Source organism: Haemorhous mexicanus, chromosome 7 (genome assembly GCF_027477595.1).
Source record: "Haemorhous mexicanus isolate bHaeMex1 chromosome 7, bHaeMex1.pri, whole genome shotgun sequence".
Taxonomy (NCBI): Eukaryota; Metazoa; Chordata; class Aves; order Passeriformes; family Fringillidae; genus Haemorhous; species Haemorhous mexicanus.
The window spans coordinates 24,230,096-24,252,071 of NC_082347.1; the positions used below are offsets into that span (position 1 = coordinate 24,230,096).

General features: G+C 38.7%; 1 protein-coding gene across 7 annotated transcripts; it reads right to left on the reverse strand.

The window, feature by feature from the left end:
- Positions 1-567: 567 nt before the first annotated feature.
- Positions 568-21,926, reverse strand: ZFAND4 (zinc finger AN1-type containing 4). 7 transcript variants are annotated; one of them, XM_059851498.1, is made up of 10 exons: positions 21,780-21,926; positions 20,777-21,079; positions 13,613-13,688; positions 13,444-13,511; positions 12,722-12,908; positions 8,642-8,789; positions 6,635-7,813; positions 5,951-6,005; positions 3,557-3,671; positions 568-1,460 (listed from the first exon to the last, which is right to left on the reverse strand). In XM_059851498.1, the coding sequence occupies exons 2-10, from the start codon at positions 20,958-20,960 to the stop codon at positions 1,325-1,327; spliced, it is 2,148 nt and encodes a 715-aa protein (XP_059707481.1). In that variant the 5' UTR covers positions 20,961-21,079; positions 21,780-21,926; the 3' UTR covers positions 568-1,324. The 7 variants fall into 7 exon arrangements, with proteins under 7 accessions (XP_059707481.1, XP_059707478.1, XP_059707480.1 ...); XM_059851495.1 differs by having other exon boundaries at positions 3,557-3,674; positions 21,780-21,925; XM_059851497.1 differs by having other exon boundaries at positions 3,557-3,674; positions 21,775-21,901.
- Positions 21,927-21,976: the final 50 nt, after the last annotated feature.

Here is a 21,976-nt window from a genome sequence, read left to right on the forward strand (position 1 = left end):
TACCTAGATACAATGTGGGGGGATTTCTTTTGTTTTGGTGGTTTGTCGTAGGTTTTTTATTAAGCTCTTTATACTGGAACACTTAATGCAACTTACAAAAATATTTCACAAGCATTAAGGGAATGAAAGAAGAAAGTATTTCAGTAGGTATATTCCTCCAAAAGCAGTTTCTGCAGAGGCTACATAATCATTACAAGTGTCTCATGCATTTACTGAACTGCTGTTATACTGTACTAGCTGGAAGGGAGAAAGGTTAATACAGGCCATTTGTTGGGCATCCCTTTTGCCTTTGCTAGTACACCTGTAAGACTTCAGGAGGTTTATTTAAAGCACACAGTGTTGGTCACACTATTCCTAATGAAGCTGGTGGGAATTCCCATCACCTTCAGTATGAACAGATATGAGCCAGCGCTTGTGCAAAAAAAACCAAACCAAATCAAAACAAAACCAAAAAAAACCCCAACAAAACAAAACATAACAACCCTCCCAACAGAGCCCAGCTTTTAATTTAGGAACACACTGTAAGAGGGAAGTTATTTTGTGCACTTATGACAGCATAAACAAGAATAAAATTTAATATTTATTAGAATTTCTTCCAGCAACAGCATTCAACATCTTAACAAAGCAAGTTGTGAAGTCTTAAAAAAATCTAGGATTACAAAAAAAGTTAAAATAAGTTGTTTCTTATATTTAATGGCAACAAACAGGGAACCTTCTATTTAAAAACAAACTTGTCATATAAACAGCATTATTTTAAGAAAATGTGATTAAGATGATATGTAATTTTCAGAATGGACACACAATGTACAAATATCAATCAGAATGAAACAGAGGGGTGGAACACACTATCCCCTTAAAATCTCAAAACAGGCTGTTTGAAGAACGGGGAGGGAGGAGGATCTTTCTAGTGAAATAACTTAGAAGATACCACACAATGGACAAAAACAAGAGTACAGAAGACATTACGTGACACCCTCATTACAACACCCCCTCAACTCTGGTTATACAGTAAAGTTAGTAAAGTGCATCTTTAAAGACTTGTCTAGTGAAATAGCTTTTCCAAATATAAAACACAACACGTGCAGTAACAGTTAAATCATAGTGTAAGTTTTCAGAAACTAATTTTTAACCTTTCATTCACTCAAGAAGAAAAGTTTTAACTGCAGTAGTGTTCACATTATTCTTCGATGCATCCTCATGTGCTTTTGTTACTTGGCAAATCTTTAAATACGGAGCATGGCAAAATTATGCAGTTTAAGCAAGTGCTTCTCTCAATTCAATACAATTCTTCAACAGCAGAGTGGCCACATGCAGCACAACCATGTCAAATTTTGGGGAGCTTTGGTGCACTAATGATGGGGTTGGTCTCCTGTAAATACCTCCGTCCTGCACTCTTGTAGTCGTAGGTGCAAGTGTGAGTCTCTGCATAGCGGTGTGTTGCACAGAAGTTGTTTCCACATCTGAAGAATCAAGAATATTACAAGTTACAAGCTTTTAGAAGCTTTTAATGCTCTGACATCTTGAGGCCATTTTGCTTAATTATGTCTTAGATGACAGAACTGTTTGAATTGTTACCATCCTTGACTGATAACATTAACTGGTGGGGTACACAAAATGACATTTTTCACACAATGTTTTAGTATTGACCCAACAGTCTCTTCAGCTGGGAAGCTAAGCAAGATCAGTACTCCACTTCAGGAACCAGCTAGTAAGGAGTCAAATACACTTATAAATTAAGAATTATGAGCTTTGTTTTACTTTCTTTCTTTTTTAAGGACCTCACACAATATTAGTAGGTAGAATTCAGAGGACAAAACCATGGACAGTAATTCCCTCAGGTGAAATCCATATAATGCGTTTCAATCCAAAACCACAACATCACTCAGACAATCAAAACAGTTATTTTCAGCTCAATTCTGCTTGGCATAAACTCAAATTAGCCATTTAAAATTAATAAATACAGATTTAGTCAGCTGTTAAGACATCAGACAAACTACAGGGAACATAACTTCCTGGATTAATAGGGTTCATCTACCCAGTATCAGCTGCAATTTTGATGAGTTATGATCAGGATTTTTGCTTCAAACTTGACAGTTCTGCAAGCTAGGAGTCTTACCAGGAGAGAAGCATACTTTGGATGTTGTTTATGATCTGAAAAAGTGTTTTATATGGAGACCCATACTGGTGTCCTGTTGCCTGATTATTTGATAGATATGCTTCTTGACAGTAAAACACTGACACCACTCAAAATCAGAATTCTGTTGAAATGGATTAAGCGTTACCCATCAAACTCACTATTACACTGTAATCCCCTATTTATTTATCTATCTGGGTTCATAATGAACTCTGCAGCTGAGGCTTTGTGTGCCTGGAAATAAATTTGCTTTTCTTTGGTTCTTGGTCCCATAGTCACAACTTTTCTCATATGACTGTATTCTCTATTTGGTATACCCTGCTTTCTAGTAAAAGGTCCTATGGTTGCTCCTTTTGAAATCAAAACAAATGCTATACTTGGAAATAAGCCACTACCCCCTAAATTTTTAACCTTAAGTAAGCTGCTGAATTACTTTTAGAAGAGCTTGCAGCTATTTGCTCATCAGGAAAGTGAGCAGTATCCAAAACTGTTTCAAAATCAGAGACTGAAGAGTCAGTAAGGAGACAATTCCTTACCCTGAAATTCTCTATACGATTCCCCAGTGGCAGAAGTTCTTTTTCATTTTGCTATTGTTAGCATGAACCAAGATCAGCTCCAAATGGACCCCTCACAGTGCAGCAGTTCCCAACACTGACTAGCCCATAGGAAACAATACTAAGAAAAAAATATCTTGTAGGGGAAAAATACTTCTGGGGAAAACTAAGACTAACAGAGGGAGATGTTTTTTTTCCTGCGGGTTTTGTGGTCGTTGTTGGGGTTTTTTGTCTGTTTGGAGGTTAGTTTTGTTCATCTGGGGATTTTTGGTTGGTTTTTTTTACAGTTTCCCAAGACCACAATCAAGTACCAGGTCTCACAATGTTGCCTAGAAGTAATTATTTGGGGAACCAGCACTCTGATGTTCTGTGTTTGAGATGCTCTAAATGCTCAAAGATAACTGGAGCACACATCAAAAATTTCTTGAAATTTGTATAAATTCACGAACTGTGAAGATGTGCTGCAATAGGGAGAAATCAGAGGGACATTTCTGAGAAACTATACCAAATCTGCTTTTTCCTCAAGTTGTTAAAGGTATCATTATTGATAAGGAACTCTGCAGAATGTGTATCTGTAACAAGTTCTTCTCCCACCAGTATAAAGTGTCATTGTTTTTTGTTATCTTGCTCATTTCCTGGTATCTTCCATTCTGTTACCTTCCATTTCTTGACCTTCCTGGAAGAACATACATCTCAAAAACAGAAGAGGGGCAACATTCCTGAATTCTACTGAACTGAGAATTTTGGCAGCTTTTTTGAAGGCTGCCTTTTGATTTGCTATGCTTAAGGAATATCATGCAACAAAGAATATTTTTTGGTTAACTCAGCTATCAATTTTAAGTAACAGCTGGTTATATACTCCACTTACCTGCACTCATAGCTGGTTGCCAATCCAGTTTTCTTGCCACAAAGAAAGCAGTGCTTTGAAATTTTCTTTTTTGCTTGAATTAAGCCATTCACAGGTGGAAGATGGGTTGCTTCACCTGCTTTCAGAAGTAGAAAGACAGCAAAGACATTTTAACTTATTCACAAACTAGTTAAATGTTATCTTTTAAAATGCAGATTTATTTTGCATTTCTTAAGATACTTCAGAGGTGGGAACCCCAAAGCCTAAAAGGAGAGGGGAAAAACAAACCCTGAAAGCCAAAAGAGGAAACACACTTCAAGCCTATGAACACCTCTGGAAGAGGTATCACAATGTGCAGAACTGTTATTCTGAACATCCATTAAAAGTTCACGTAAGCAAGAAGTTACAGAACAAGAAACACATCTCTTAATGGTCTTCCCAGGTGTAAAATGAGCACAGAGTGTCACTGGGAAAGCACTGTACACAATGGCTTTGCAAAGAATCAAATGGGCACTCCAGTGCCTAGCATCCAATATATTCAGTATACTAGCTTGCCAAGTAAGTACTGCAACATTTTGAAATCTTGCTGGTACTCCATAATTGCAAGAGAGGTACAAGTATTAGACTACAGGCCTCTACTTAGCTATATGGTCACATCAGGCACTTTACAGATGCTTGTAAAATTTCTACACTTAAAAATATACTTTATTTTTACTTTTTGCCATGTAATTCTTGGCTGCTGCTTTATTAACTGGAGCTCATGTAAAGAAAAGACTTCTCCTTTCTTCTTCTCCTCCCTTCCCTCTGTGGAATTTATTTCTTTCTCCACCACTTGCTTAAGCATATTTCCCACATTTGGATCAGTGAAGTGAACAATGCATCCTCTCAAAAATTCTTTCAGTGTTTCTACCGCTATGTTGGCAGGATGTTCCCAAAAAGTTATCTCATGAATTCTCAAGTACTTTTTGTCCAGCACACCTATAATCCCAACAGTATTTCTTAGTTGAAATGCAGAAGATTACACTCAATAGTAGCACCAGGCAGTCACTACACATGACAGCCATCACTACCAACCATTCCCACCCCATTCCTATTTAGCATTGAAATTTCCTGGCAACATTTGTCCATGCTAACAATTTCTTCATCTAAAAGCACACAATTTCAGAAGCATCAGTTAGCCCAGTTTGTGAAAGAGAAAGAGCTTGAGGACAGTTGCCCTGTGGACCTACTTGAACAGGAAAAACTATACACCTGCCTTCACATTTACATCCCTACAGCAACTACAGTGAAAAGTGATCTGTCCTTTGGCCAGTTGTAACAGATCATTACCACATCTCTCTCAAGAGCCTGCATGATATGACCACACTAACTCTTATCTGGCATCTTTTGGAAAATACCCTTTTGTTCAACATAAGATTCACCAAAGGAGTGTATTCTTCACAGTCCTATCCAAAGTGACTCAGGTGTTAGCAGGCTTCCCCATATGGAGACAAGGCTCTCAGGGTAGCACCTCTGGAGCAGCAAAGGACAGACCTGTTTACTGACTGACTGCCAAGTCCAAGCTGCACCCACAGCTGTGAAACAATGGTACAACCCACTCTTTTAGCAGCTTTTGCTCCAACATTACAATTATATATTTTTTTCTGTTGCAGCTGCTATTTGAACTATTGTCTAGCTCATCTTTTACACCTGCATCTGCAATACATACCTACCTCTTCCTAAGGTCATACAGAAAAGAAAAATTGCTAACTTCAAGTCAAAGATACATAGAAGAAATATTAAATGTGCTGAAAATTCTTAGCTCACTGTCTTAAGAGATTTAAAAGCATTAATTTAGACAATTCCTTTCCTCCCAATAGAATTAATCACATAAGCAGTTGATATCTATGCATAACACATCCTTTTTCAGGAGACGTCAAACATTAAGCACTCTACAGTTACCAAGGCTAGGGTGGAAAGAATGACAAGCACAAAAACCAGTAAAATATCTGCACTACATCAGTGTTCTGCAGCATCCATGCCCTTAATGCTTCCTCCCCACTTTTTTGTACTAAAGACAATGCTACTGATAAATTTGGATCTGATTTTAATAGACTCAGAAGTATTCAGAGAACTGATAATTTGGAAACTTCAGCATAGAAGCTCCCATTTAGATCTACAGATGATGTGCAGGATTCACTAAATACTAGAAAAGCTAAGGAAGAGTTGCAGTTATGGTCCATCTAAGATCTGGATCCCATCTGCTTATTTAAGAACTGCTTAAAATATTTAAAGACTAACCAAGCTATAGAAAAGTAATACAGCAAGGACTCCAGAAGCCAAATGCCTTACAAAGATAAATTATTTTTGTCCTCTCTATGTATGATGCATCAGGAAAGACTAAAGAGTCATCTTTAGTTATTATATGTTACTTACCTACTCTTTTCCCTACAGCTGCCATACTTCCACTCATTCCAAGCCCATGCGCAGACTAAAAAAAAAAAAAAAAAAAAAACCAAAAGAAAATTACTAGCAGATGGAAATAAATGGCAAAGTAGGCAGTCTGGTATCAGCTTATTTGATATCAATGTTTTATCAATCTACCCACAAAGAGTCCAACACAACTTCTGCACACATAGTTACAATTCTGTAACATAAAGCCTTACCCTCAATGGCTATTTAATAAATCTCCCCACACTTCAAAATACACCGAAACAACAAAGTGCATTAGAGAGCAGAAGCTTGGCACACATGGTGCCAGTCACTGGACACACTTTGGAATAAATGACAATTGGTGAGCAGCAGAAGCCAGATGATGCTTCTAACACACATGCACACACTCATAACTCTATCACTACAGTAACTCGTAATTTCAGTTGTGAACTGAACAACCACTTTAATCTTAATGAAAAATTACTTCTAGAACCTGTTTAGATAAACAGGCTGTTTAGATATCATCAGCCATTCAGAAAACAGTTTAAGACAATCAGGGATTTAAATATACTTCCCACAGTCCATCTGCCTCTCCTGACAAGACACAAACACACACACAATAGTTTGGCAACATCAGTATCACAAAACCAGGAAAACTTTGATTTCTTTGGACATGTGCATACTCACTAGAATATATTCAGCAGCTTCATTTGGAGGAGCAGTTTTCCTAAAGCTTTCTTCCTGAAAATGCTGCAGGCTTGTAGGTAGTGCAATACCAGAAGTCCGAAACCTGTCAGTCCCACAGGAACTCTGTAAACTTTCCCTGTTTGTGCTTCGGGCCAGCGAAGCCAGAAATCCTAAGTTACTTACAGAACTCGCAGGTTCTTTGGATGTCTTGCTAGCCACATCCGTGATGTCCCTAGCCTCTGCTTTAGAAATTACATCAGGTCTTTTGCCAAGTGACTCTACTTTCACACTACAAAATCTAGTGGTCCTAGGAAAGGAGTCTGCTATACTACGTACTTCCAACGACCGAAGCACATTTGGGGAGGCCGCAGATCTCAAGTTACCAGCCTCAAAGCGCCTGGGCTGTGCTTGTGGTTTCAGGGTACTGTGATGTGCCACTTGCGCTGAATAGCGGAGGGGAGACAAAAGCAGGTTCTTCTGAGGACTTAATTCTCGAGTACTGAGAAGACCAGTCTCCATTGCTGCAGTGCTCAGCACTTTGCCAATAGGTTTTCTATGCTGCTCTACAACCTTAGAATCTTTGTCTCCATCAGGCAGTTCAAGCTCTGGGTTCACCTTTCCTATGTCATATATCTCATTACACTGTTCAGCAGTGCTTCCTTCTGTTAAAAAAGCATAAGCATCTGGTTCAGGAAGATGTTCTTCATCTCTTCCATATAGATCCACGTTTGTTAGATTTGGAAACAAAACAGCATCCTCCTCACTCGCTGAGGTTGCATTTTCAGGTGCTTTTTCTGAATTTGCAGACAGGGATGAAACAGGAGTCAGAATACTATTTGTAGGTAGCTTTGCATTTTCTAGTTCAACACGAGATATTTTCGGTGGTAACCTGATGCTATTGACTGGCTGAGACCAAGAGCTGCTCTGCCAAGTGTCATCTTCCTTAAGGAAGTGATTAGCTGTGGCTGGCATTGTTCTACCAGCAGTGGCCAAAGTAGCCAGCGCTGAAAGTGCGTTTTGGGGAGATTCTGACTGATGCAAATTCCCAGGAGGAGGTAGGCACGACTGTCCGATGTGGGGCAGCACTCTGAGAAAGCGGTGACGGGCAGCAGCCACCGAGCCACTCGATGGTCGAGGAGTCATGGGAGGGCGAGGCTTCACCTTGACAGTTTTCTTAGGCTATTAAAAAAAAAAAAAAAAGCCCAAGCAAAATCAAAAATCAAAGATACAACAACAATTAGTATTTGAATTCTAGTTGCACTCAAAAGACCTGACTGAAAATATATTCTGAGGAATTCAGACAGTGTAAGGCCAGAACATTCTTTCTACTCCCTCATATGTTACTAGCCATCAAGACCGAGTAATAAAATCAAAGATTAGAATTAGGAAATGTTTTCAATAAATAGGTGATATATCAGAGCAACAGCAAAAGGAAGCCAGAATGCCATCAAAGCTATCCAGAGGAGCTTCAGGTCGCAAACACAACAAAAAATATAAGGAAGTATAATCTCTTAATTTTACATCTAGGTAACCTAGTCACATGTGAGCACCAGTTTAATGTTTGATTTTCAAGATAATATCATTCCCCTCTTTCATTTTATAGGCTTTTCAGTTACAGTATATCTAATGAAATTACATTTTAAGAGAAACATTGACTTCTACCAGAGCAGTACTGCAAAAAAATGCTACTTAAAGTATTGGAAGAAAAAATACAAACAAAAAAATCCACAAAACCCACCCACCTACCCCAAAAAAATCTATCATTGCAAATAAATCCAGGACTAGTAATCAATTCTTTGAATGACGGCAGGTAGGTCCAAGGAATGCCAATGCCCCTCAGAAGAATGTTTACACAATAGTATTTACATAAACAATAGCTGAGAGATCATCTACCCATGACAACTTGACTTCTCAATATGGCAGAGTATCTGATCTACTTTTTTGAAAAGGCAGCACAAGGAAAGCCCACACTATTTTATGACAGAAAAACTGAAATCACAATTTCACCTTTTTACTCAGATTCATGTTCTCCATCTTTGCCTTGAGCAGTTTCATTTTGTTCATAGTAATTGAATTCTCAATAATCTGTTGGCCAGAAGGTGATGCCTCTGTCTCATCTTCATCATCAGCATATAAATTATAAACTGAACCACCGCTGAAAATAAAAGAAAGTTTGTATTCACCCTCTCAGGAAGTAATTTAATTACATTTTCAATGTAGAGTATTCTCACAACTAGGAAGTCATATCCGTAGTTGATCTGTTGACAAAACATTATGTAAAACTGTATGCAAAGATATTTCAAATCCATTTATCCACACAAGCATCCCTTAGTAGGGCAAAGTGATGTCGCTGAAATCTGTACATAGCCACGCTTCTGGGAAGTTGTTATAGCATATACAGTTGGTTCACACTCACTATATATTTTCCCCACAGAGGGAATATCCAGTTCCACAAATGTCTCCTGAAGATATGGCCAAAGCTGTTAAGTGTGTGACTCAGACAACAAGCTGATCAGTTTTCCAATTAACCAGACACTGGCATGGAAGGAAAAGTCCAAAATATCCATCCTGAGGGGTGTTCTCACCATAAATGGAAATGGAGGGGTCACCCATGTGGATGTGATATTCTATTTCTCCTTTTCAAAATAAAAAACAAAAAAAGAAAAAAAAAAGAGAAAAAGATCAGTTTAGGTTTCCAAAGATTCCAAAGAGTCTCACATTTGGAAAAAAAAAATAAATAGATTAGAATTGCTAGTCCCAAGACAAAATATTTTAAGTCAGTAATCACTGGAAGTTTATAGCATGACATTTCCTTCTTCCATTTCGCATTCTAACAGAATGCTAAACCTCAAGGTTTTAAAAATCAGCATCTAACTTGGTTTTCCTATGAAGCAATGAAGCATTGATCAGTAACACATTCAACATGTGACAGTGAAATGAAAGAACCATTAGGACCGACCAATTTATTACAAACTGATGCATTTTCAACACTGTAGGTAGTACATTTTAAAGAGTATTTTAGCTCTTCCATTACATCGTCAGCATCTAGAAATCATGACAATCAGGCAATTCCCCTAATTCCCCTGTATTCATACAAATGTCTTAGTAGATTTAGCTTAAGTTTCTACTCTCCAAACGAGATCAAGGAAGAACTAAAAGTCACGTGGAAGTCAGTACCAAAAAGAAAATATCACTAATTAGAGCTGGCACCTTACCTGATTCTTAGAAATACTCTGCTGCCTTTAGAGCCAGCATTTTTTGCACTGACTCTCCAAATCCAGTTCCTAAAATGTAACAAAATTCCAAAGGCAGCACAGCTGGGAGACAGTGTGAAGAGCAAGAAAGCAGAAAATTCAAACCAAGAGGCAGCAAAACAGACCAGACATCTCTTACCAAAACCTGAGCAATTCCATATGGGAACAGTCAGCATTTATATTACATATACATATTTCTCCTGGTAAAAACCCGACACTAGAAAAATAATTTCAAAATTTTATCTTTACAAAGGTTTACATCACCAAGTTAAAAGAATTTGTTGAAAGTCCCTTCCTGCTACATAAGGACAGAAAGCCAAGTGGTATGTCTCATGTTTGGTCGTTTTTTGATTTTTTTTAAATGCAAAATAATTGTTATCTTTTTGTTCCATTTTCTGACAAATAGGGGCCAATAACACACCAAAAAAAAAAAAAAAAGAGTGACAAAGGATTTTTTGTTTGCTTTAATCTGATTGTAAGATTATAGAAGTTGGACAGGGAGTTTTGATATTAATGATATTTTCAACCCATTTTACAATGAGTAAATTTAATATTTACTTTGTCCATAGGTGTCAATATTGCTGAGCTCTTCCTTGTAAAATGCATGTCTCAAAAATTATTAGTTTGCTGAAACCCTTTTGGCACCAGTGTCTGCCAGTCCTTCACCACAGCTTCAATGCTCTTCTAAGCCAGAGACAATGATCACTGTATGCATTTATACTTTTGTCAAGTTTTAACCAGTAACTCAAGCACAGATAAAATAAAATTATCTGGAGAACTATAAAAACCAAGACCAAAACCAATGTCTCATTTCTAAATTTCAGTCAAATTCTGCTCCAGGTATCAGCAATCTGAAAAAGGATGATAAACATGTGCTTCAAAATGCTTAGTCAGCAATATACCCACACATATGAACACACCTGTATGGAAAACTAGTAGTTTTCAGTAGTAGTCAGTGACCCACAGCTTTACTCTGTAAAGATCAAACAAAAAGGTCTGATTTGCTTCCATTCTCTCCTCCCTTTGCTACTCTTTCCATTTCCCACAGTCTCCCCCAGCCATGGTAACAAACTCAAGAATTATGATTTCCTTCCCCTCCAAATTCCTCTCTGCCCTACTAGAAAAGCTAATAAGTGAACTCCCATAGAAAGAACAGAAACAACTCAAGCTGCATGTTTTCAACTCGGGTGGCTTCCAAACCAACTGGTTCACTTGACCAGCACCAGCACATTTCTTAAGCCCAATGTATTTGACTTTCCTATGTGCGGCTGTGCTTTGAAAGGCTTACCCAGGTACCCTGCAAGAGCCAAATGAGTGTGGTTTATTCCTCCCATTTGCAATGTTTAGCCAATCTCAGTAAAATTACTAGTAAATCTGTACATTAGGATTACCCCATGGAAAAGGGCAAAAAATTTCAGACCACTGTCTATACTAGTTTTAAATGGAAAAAAGAAATCAACACACACTAAAATTTGAACATGTAGGCAGATACCAGAGAGCCCATTCTACTGAAAAATGAAATTTCAAGCTCCTTATGACAACTCCTTGCACTAACTCACAGTACAGCATTCACAGTCCCAGCTTTGTGAAAGGGTTTCACTGTTCACTGGAGCCAGGGGTTAAATAGGAACAAAGTGGTAACAGCAAGAATAAGAATGACACCAGTCTGCTCATCTTTCCAGAAGTGTATCTAGCCCAGTTCAGTAGGCAGGTTCTCAATTCTTAACCAATTATGGTTTTTTAAACCTATTTTCAAATCATACCATATGTGGCTATTTACTGAGAGAGTACAGGGGCTGAAAGATAAAATCACAGATCTAAAATATTTGTATCTTCTCCTTGCATATTAAACACTAGGTCTTTCTACTCTGTATAACAATGTGGGAATTCAGCTTTGGTATTTCTTTCTGTCAGTGTTTTTTAAATATGGATGTCTTATAAAAATTTTTAAGAGCAGTATCACTCTGAATACAAACAATAAAAACCCAGCACAAAGCTCTTGCTTTCCCTTTGCAAACAGAAACAAGAATAGTCACTTAAAGCAGCTTGAGCTTAAGCCTAGGAGAAAACACAGCTAGTTCCCAGAAAAGGGACTCCTTTTCTCACAGCTGTACAAATATTAAGTTCTTGAGAGGATAAAACTACCTACCCAAAAGCGGCAGTATAAAGATGGAATGCAATAGTTTTTAATAGGTATCCATTTTGATAGTTTTAGGAAAAAGACTACCAAACTGTTTATTACAATTACAATGTAGTAGGTAAAGTGATACACCTGTCCTTCTGATCATAAGATCACTGGATTCTGACAGCAATTGACACAAGCTTGGTACCTCAACAGTGGCTAACCTGAGGCTTAATTACATCCAAAATCCGGCAGTATTGGCAATTACTATTTTCCTGACTAATCATTTAGTCAAGTCAAACCCATAGGAAAAAAAACCACTATTATGCAAATAGGGAAACGTTTACAAAACTAAACAAATGCATTAAGATGTTAGAGAAAGTGCTTAATGGAAGTTTTTAATATCTAATAAAATAATGATTTGACTCTCCTGCAACATGTTCCTTTTCAGAAAGGGCTGGAATGCTGAGAATTGCCTGAAGTATGAAGTCAGTTTTATCTGACTATATTAATGCACACAGTGATAAGAGAACCATCAGCACAACCACTGACCACAAAGCACTACTGTGCTGTTAAGACAGTTAATTTAATAGCCCTTAGGGAATAATTCTTTCAATATGCCAGATACTCTACTGATAAAACCAAATGCAGCTGAAAATTACACAGCAACCCACTTCTGAAGAATAATACAAAGATTAAAACCAACTTTACCTCAAAGATTCAGACAGTGGTGTTAAAGTGCCATCACCCCTGTCAACCACACGGAAGAAATTCAAGCGATCTCCCTCGCGATACACTAAGAAGGTGACTTGTTTGTTGGATGGCCCCTTCTCCCAGATCTTGTCTCTAGCAGGATCCATGTATTCAGCCATTTCCCTGATAGGATCTTTCACAGGAACTAAAGAGACAGAAAAACCAAAATAAACCCAAAGTATTATTATTGTTCTTTTGATCACCTCTGAGAACTCAGCTCAGTTTATAATAGGAATTCCCAACCTAGAAGATAGGCTGAGCTTTTTCCCAATTTTTCCCAAGAAAATTATCTAGGGAATTTCTTAATTTTCACTCCTATACAGATGATTCATGTAATCAAGTTTATCGTCTGACTGAAGCAATGCCTGATTCTTACTGACCATATTTTAAAAATTATTTGTATAATGACATTCCAGGATAATTTTTTCTTCGAGTAAAGAATTGCTGATTTTATGACCTGACAATTCTGTACATACAAATATACTTAATTTAGGAGTAAACAAAGTGTCCTTGATATTCTAAGGGAAGATGGGGAAAAAAATCCCCCCATTTTTGTTAAGTATTTTTCCAATTAATTTGGAACTGAAATCTCATTGTCCAAAATGCTTTCCTAAGAGAAGCTCTTTACAGTTATAAGACACTGCATGAAAACCACTATCTTTAACTTCCTTAACACCTACCTCTTCTGGTGTTAACAGGTCCACCTCGCATAGCCAGAACCAACTTCAGAGTGCAGCCTTCTGAAATGCTGTAAATAACAACAAATAAATTTTTACAGCACTTTCTGTCATTCATGCTATAAATTATTTAGAAACATTAATTAGAAACATAATTTTATTCTATACTTACTTATAATCATCCAAACAATAGTCATCCTTCAGTTCCATATTATTCCAAATTAAGTGCTGCTGAGAGATAGGAATACCTAAACAAGAGAAACAAACAAATGACTTAAGACTTGGCAAGCAGACTTCTGGGGAGTTTTGATTTTTGAAGAGTGTGGGGCTGATTGACTGAAACTGGATCACAGGAGAAAGAAGAAGCAGGACAAGGACAGGCACTTGAGCAGTCTTCAGCCATGACATCCAACCTCCATATAGTTATTAAAACCAACAATTTTCAGAAGGCTCTAGCTCACACACGAAGCTCAACCTTCTGGCTCAGCACAGTGTGTAGAAGTGTTCAACTGCTTCAGGCTTACTGAATACTTGCTTTTTCCAGTCATCAGATAAGGCAAGTATTTCCCCGTTATCTGAACTTCAGAACTTTATATCTACTGATGGGAAAAATAAGATAAAACTCTACCTACAGAACTGCTGAATAATTTAATCACAGACTGGTATTCTGTATTACTCACAGTACAGACATAATCACATTAAGGTGACTGGTGCCAGCTCTATTACAGTGGCGAGAAGTGCAAATCTGTTCTTATTCCTGCTTGGTTTGGGACCTCAAAGTTGGCATGTACAGTTTAGTAGCACAGCAGTTAATTAAACTTCATCCTACAAACACTTTTGTTTCATTCTGGGTGATTTTTCAAGCCATCAGAATGTTATTACTAATATCCAGTAATACTCACTTTCAACTCAAGTTCTGGGATGATTTGGCTATTTTTGTTAAAAGAAAGTAAGTATACTGAGTATTTCTTCTTATTAAAAATCTGTGTTCTATACAAATAGAATCCAAATTCTAGACAATTTTTGCCTCTATAGTCAACTCAGTTAGATACAGATGCAATAAACATAAAAGATAATAAGCAAAAGCTGATATAACTTGAGGTCTTCACACATTTTTACTGGAATGCTACCACGTTCTGAATTTTGGGTAGAATAAAAATGAACTCAGCTATGACAGGATGGGACATCTCAGACGACAAAAAAAACAAAAAACAAAAAAACTTCCCTCCAGCATCACAAGAAAGTTGTCCAATTTGTCTAGTGAAACACAGGTAATTAAGATTTCACTGTGCATTCATGACAAATGCTAATTAAAATCTATATCTATAAAGATAAAGAACTACTTTTTCAAGAGGTTCTAAACACTATTTCTCTTACTAAGAAACATAATCTATAAATGTCTTTTCCTAAAGGTTACATTAAAATAATCTTATCCTATATTTTTATTCATTACAGTTCACAGATTCTAAAAGTAAAGTGGCAGTGCTACACAGTAAGACTTCCCTAAATACATCTATCTGGCAGGAGGGGAACACAAACATCAGAGTCTTTCAGATAGTTCCCCAAAACATCTAAGCTTTTGAAGGCTTGTGAGAATGCTCAGCAAGCTGTGGCAGGGATCAGAAAAGTAGTCCCTTGCTAGGCAGAGGAAGGGCACAAAGCTCCCAATACCCATCAATGGCAAGGAAGAAGAGGGGATCAAAGTCCAAGCACAATTAACAGGCAAGTAGGAGACACCCCTGTGCAGAAGGGGGAGTGCACTTGGGAGGAACTATCATTGTTTTTCTTTAGGCTTTACAGAAGATTACAATTTCCTCTTCTCACCACAGCTCATATCCAGATCTTCCCTGTTCTGAGCAACCAACACAACTTTATTCCCAGTGACTGCATTTAACAGGACTCTTATACCCTCTGAAGTCCACAGGACATTTGTAAAAAGAATATGTTCACACACTAGACCAACATAATTGGTACTACACTGCCAGCTATTTAGTAGCTGGTTATTGGTTCTGTTTCAAGTCAGCAATGTAAGCAGAAGAACAAGCTGGCAATAGCCAGTGAGCCTCCATTAAAGTTTTTTGTATTGTTTTGCACTCTTCTGATTACAAACAATCTGATTACTGTCTGCATTTGTTATGGTTTCAGCAGTCTCCAAGGAGCAATTTCCAATTACTCTGATAAACTGAGAGAGTATTTGTTAAAAAGGCTGCCTTGCAGCTGGCAGTACTGGAGTGAAACATGGTTTTGCTCAGTCAACAATGACAGTGTATTTTTGATGAAATGAGCACATGAAAAGAGGATACTCTGCTGTAATTGGAAACAGACACATCTTTATTACTTATTCCCTTTTATACTGCTTTCTTAGAATTCTGTATTTATACACTGAGGAAATAATAGCACGTGCTTTATAGCTTCAGAGGCAGCGAAATATTCATCAGCTCTCCCTTTTCTGGATTATAGTAAGGATTTCTTGAGGAGACATTTGCACATGAGATCATCATGTACAACTGCCAACAATAATGAGAACTCTGAGATACCCATCCACTATACCCTCTTCCTAAGCAGCACATCATGGTATCACTGGCCTGCCCCAAATCAGTACTGAGAGGTAAGCAAGGCTCAAATGGAAATGAGCTGGCCAGCTGATGCTACAGGAGGACAGAAGAGTCTGCAGACTAGCCATTGAAATGGCTGCAGGTGCACTGACAATGTGACCTAGTAAAACAGAGGAAGGACAGGAGAGAAGCAGCTACCCTATCCTGTCTCTGAATCAGCATATCACATGTGGCCTTAAGCTTCCCTCCCTTACTCTTCTTTTTGGCATGCTAAGTAGATTCACCACAGAAACTGATATTGTCAAGTCTGACATAGGATAAAAAAATAAAAATCCCTGTAGATTTCAGAAAAAAACATTGATTTTACGTTGTGGGTATAAAGTTCCTATGTTTAAAAATGCCACATATATTTCACTGTCAAAATTCAAACTGCACTTATCTTTCATTCAATGTTGAAATTGATGAAGCCTCTGTTTACAGAGGGGCTGGGCTGACAGCCTTATTTCCTCCACAAACTGGCTACATTCGTATGAGGTCCAAAAGCCCACAACTTACAGTGGCAGGACCATTTCCCCAGCTGTTAATCCCCCCAGCTTTCACTTGAATGACAGTAACTATGGCAGCATAAAGAGAGTCAGTACTGACCTACTCTTTGTCAAAGGGACTAAAAACAGACTAAAGACAGCAAATCATCAGTAAGTGAATGCAGGCCAACAAAATTTCCTGACAAAGGTGACCTTACTTTACAGCTTCCAGGTGCTGCCCTGGGCAGCCATTCACTATGAGCAGTCTTGCACTCACAAAAATGTTTCCCCAGCTCAGACAATGCACAAGCTTAAAAAATGCTTCATTAACTTCTCTATCAGCACAGTAAACAGGCAAATCATAAAGCAAATAGAAGATGTAGGGAAAAAGTAGCAAACAGAAAAAAGCAGGATTGGTTCCGTTAAAAATTCATGACACTTTTGCAATCCACTTATTCCAGTCCTGGCAGAAGCACAGCTATTTTCTCTAATGCAAAAAGTAATAAATGTCATTATGACATACTCAGAATTCACAGAATATTGAAAGAAATGACAGCATCCATTTGAAGTCTGCTTGACATTTTTCTAGTTCCTTTTATTTAATGTGAAGCTGCTGTACACAGGCAGCAAAATAATGACAGCAAAAAGACCAAAGAAAAATAACAACTCACATGATGAACTGAGTACATACATACACAACAAAATTATTGCTGCATCCGTTGTTCCCTGCTGAACACTGAAATCAAGATGTGCTCTGAAAGCTAGTTCTCTTTTTCCCCTTTACAATACAAGAAAAGGAGAACATCTAAATTTTCATCTCACAAGGTCAATGTTTCAATGTACATCGATCACAAAATTCAGTTGCAAGTACTCACCTAATAAACCATGACCAAGCTGGTTTTTATTTTAAAGCTAACTACATAAATGAATGCCCTAATACTCCATACCAAAGAATTCAAATTAATTCCTGCAAGCTAACAACAATAATACCACCACCACTACTACTACCAAATCCAAAGCCCACCTCCTCGAGACTCAATCTTATCTTTTTCAACAAACATGCTTACAGCTATTATCTATGGCTCTTTAACAGATTAATTAACCACTACTACAAATATGCTACCTGAATGCTCTATCTATAAAATACTGTAATAATTGGTGATTCCAAATGAATACTAAACTCTGCCCAGCCCAGCAGCTACAAGAACTTGTGCAATAGAGAAAGCAAAGAGAACTCAGTTTAAAAACCCCATTACTTCCTCTTTCAATGAAATGTTGATTTTTTTTCAAGAACTACCCATGTTAAAGCTCAGTCTTTCATGCACCTTGAAATTCAGATACCATCCTGTCCATGTCCATCAAAACTGATCAACAAGTAAAACCAGTGGAGTAGGTAGCACTGCTAGCAGCACTGTGTGTGTATTCCAGCTTTTATGCCACCAGAGACAAAAGGAGCTATTTCTCCCCAGGTAAATCCTTTTAGAGGGCTCAGTCAGTGAATCTGAGACAAGGAGTGATTTACCCTTGGGGCTCCAAAGTCAACACTGTAACAAATCTGCTTACTTCACACAGGACATATTTGAGAACAAATGCCTGGATCTGATATGTTATAACAAATCACACATATCAAATAGGTTATAACTTCAATTTATGAGTAGAAGATTTGCACAGAAATTTCAGATGCATTAGAACCTGTAAGTTTTATGTATATTCTTTACTGACTAAAACCACTGAAAACACATAGCTGGAAACATGGAGCTCTTTCTTGGTAAGGTACCAATGTCTACTACAGCTGTCTTAACAAAGCCTTTCCATATCAGATCACTACCAGGCATCAAGAATGACAAACACTATCTGAAGTAGACAAAATTCCAAACATGCCATCCATATTATGCTTTTTTATTACGGTGAAGACAGTCTACAGCTACTGATTTTCCATTGTTGACAAAGATCAAGTTGTTTTGTTTTATTATTAGCCTCTTACAATTTGAAGCATTGGTATTATTTCAACAATTTGTTAACTTCTGACAGAATTCTAGATTTTTTTTCTTGGAGGTTTCAGGTCTCAGCTAATTTTTTTAAAATGTCTCCTTTTTTTTTTTTTTCACCTTTACACTATCATCCCCAACATTCAAATGTAGAAAATACTGATAACTAGGGACCTCCTGTAGTCTTCCAGCACTATAGGAGGCATTCTCCAACCAGAAGCGCAGCTTAAGTAAGAGATTCACATCCCACTGTTGGAAAGCTGAGACAATACGATAATATAAAGTTAAAAACAGCAGCAGAAACAGGAGCAGATGTAAGCTTTCTCTTTCCCATGCTAAATCACAACAAAATTACTTCTGAATTTTTGCTCCATCTGGGTGATTTACTGCTCAAAATTGTGCACTATAATAGGAACTTTGTCACTGCAAAAGTGTTAATTATTATTTTACATGCAATAGCAACCCCAAATGCAACATAAAATTAATTTGTCATTGTGTATGTTTTGTCCACACGTAACTGATCAATTTATTTCCACTCTGCCTCCCAAAACTCATTAATCAGAACAGTACAAATATTTTAACTCTGACATAAAGTATCAAAGTACTTCAACCGATTGCTGACAAGTCAATGATAAGCACCAGTGAACTCATCTTCCATGTTTAATGAAATTTACTTATTATTAATTCTATACAGCAAGCAGCCAAGCCATAATTACTTTACCATCCTATGAACTACAACATGTAAATGAAATTCCAGATAAGCATAATTGTAACTTCATTACTGAGCTGTTCTTCTATTAAGAAATGAGGATACTTTTGTAAAGTGTAGGTATAACTGAGTATGGCTATTCACAGTCTCACATTTTGGACTACAAAGAATTCAAATCCCTCTTCATCACATACCCCACTGATCTCTTAAAGCACCACTGATACTGCCCAGATAGCCTGCAGCCTTCTGTTCTCTACTGCCTGTACTACCTTTTAATGCACTGTTCGTCAGCGTTCTACCCATGTCTCCTACACCTATATTCATTTAGAGGTAGGAAAACCCCATTCCTTTTCTTGTTTCACCTCAAGCCTCCGGGAGCATCTTGACACATTCTCTGACGTGATTAATTACACCCTTGTCCAGAGCAAACAAGAGCCCACCCACAGAGCTCCACTGCTGTACCTACACAGATGTAAGATCGGGTCATCTGCACAGTGGAGCTTCTGCTGTGTGCATCCTACCAGTAAACAGTCCCCTCTGCTGTTGCAATGCTTGTGTGCTTTAAGACTTGTGCCAGCTGTCTGGGTTTTTTTCCATCCACCAGAGCACCATAAGAGGAGGAGAGTATCTTAGATTCCAGTCAACAGTATTATATTACTCCCAGAGGATGGGTTCCACACAGACAGAAGGATGAAAAACACATACAGCTATGCTAGGGAAGTAGAGGATCCCTTTTCTTAAAATTAGCAACTCTGATACTTTCAGCTTCTACAGCTGTACAGTTCTTTAACCCCTCCAAAGTGAAAAAGAAGCTAGAGGATGCAATACTTAGACTATGAATACATAAATATTTCAAATCACATTCTCTCATGCAAGAGAGGAGAAGAGGTAAGAGCAACTAACCTACACTTATTCTTCTTCCATAAACATCAGGACTGGCCTCATAACTTAAAGTAGATTTTCACTTGCAAAATGCGTCAAGTTTATCACTTTAAGACAAAGAATTGCTCAGCCAGATGTCTACCAGCAAAAGATCACTCACCTAAACAAAATTCAAATAAGTAACTTAAAGCTGCCTTTGGGATTTGCCTGCACTGCAGTTGCTCTTGTGACTGCAGTATCATAAAAAAACCATAAACTGACTAACCTAATCAGCAACAAACATAACAGCAAATCTGAAGTATGCTCAGTTGCAATATACATATGTTGCATGGCTCAAATTTATAACCTTGCTAGTTAACAAACAATTTGAGTCAGAGAATCCACAAACTTTTCACAATTAACCTTAATAAAAAAGGTTAATTGAGCATAAAAAAAACCCCAACCAACCCACCAGAAGAGCAAACACACCAACTGCAGTGAAGCCTAAACCATGAACTTACAGAAAACAGAAAGAACAGAAAAACAACTCAACTTCAATTAAACCTAAGCACCTAGTTTTTACACATATTGCTAAATACGACATTTAAGTTTTCTGGTTTGATTTTAGCAATTATGTTTTTTAAAACAGGACTTCTTCTAAAGTGATAAAGTTTACACTGAAATAAGAGAGAATAGTACCTTCCAGTCTTTGAATTTTAGCTTTCACAGAAATAACTGTTTCAAAGGGGGAAACTCGCAGTTCAAAGCAGGTTCCTGTAAGCGTTTCAATGAAGAGCTCCATAGTTTCATAGAAAGGAAGTTTGTAGTGAAATGGTCCCATATTATCTTTATTAAAAAAAGGAGGCTCTTTCTTGTTGGCCATTAGAACGGATTTACAACTTCCTTGTAAGAAGATCTGTCAGGAAACTACATTCCACTTCTAGCCAAGGCAGCTTTGAAGACACGTGTAGTACATTGCTGTTCATCTTTAGGATTTTTCACCTATAAAGCAAACAAATATAGTTCTGACAAGATCTAAACGTAACTACTACAGAGAATTTAAATTCATCTTGTGTAAAACGGATGTTAAGAAACACGAAGTTATTACCTAGGTAGGGCAAAATAACCTCAAATTATATTACCAACGTTGTAGTTTTAGGGCTCTAGTTCCAGTCAGCATTCCAGACGCAACCTACTATTACCTTTGTTATTTTTGTTTCCACAAGCGACACGACAACCAGACGCCCAATGCCTCCTGAGAAGAGCTGAGCCCTCCGCAGGGTCAGAGCTAGAGCAGAACTCCAGAAAGGCGTAAGAACAGCGAATGCTCCGGGCTTAGGAAAGGCAGTTGGAGGCGGCAGCTCAGCCGTGCTCCCGCCAGCGGCGTCCATCGCCGCAACGGAGCAGGGGCCGGACCCCGGCAGCCGAGCGGAGCGCCCGCGAACAAAGGACGGCGAGCGGCTGCCTCGTCCCCGCCGCGCCTCGGGGCGGCCTCGCACCCTGGGCTGGCCGCGGGCCTCGCCACCACTGCCCCGGCCCCGCTTCCTCCCGGGACGCGCGCCTCGCCGGCGGGGCAGGGCCTGGTGCGCTTCGAGCACGGCCCCCTGCCCCGCCGCCCTCGGCGCCGCCGCCGCAGGGTCCCCGCAGCAGCGGCGCTCCAGAGGGCCCGGAACCCGCCGAGCGAAGGTGGGTCTCACCTCACCTGCCACCGCCGGGCCCGCTCGGGGGGAAACACGGTTCCTCTCCCCCCGCGCCGCCCCGCCCGCCGCAGCTGCCGGAGCCGGCCGGGCCCGGCGGGACGCTGGGACCGGGAGCGCAGCCGGAGCCGCCGGGGGCAGGACTGGGAGGAGTCGCCCGGCAGCCCCCGCGCTGCCCCGCCCTGTGACAGCTCCTCCCGTG

Excerpts from the sequence above, each read along its gene's own strand:
- ZFAND4 (XM_059851495.1), bottom strand. The coding sequence starts at position 20,960 with ATGGCCAACAAGAAAGAGCCTCCTTTTTTTAATAAAGATAATATGGGA. Across the intron at positions 12,909-13,443 it reads ACCTGTTAACACCAGAAGAG|TTCCTGTGAAAGATCCTATC; the intron begins GTAGGTGTTAAG and ends CTGTCTCTTTAG. Across the intron at positions 8,790-12,721 it reads CCACTGTCTGAATCTTTGAG|CGGTGGTTCAGTTTATAATT; the intron begins GTAAAGTTGGTT and ends TTTTATTTTCAG.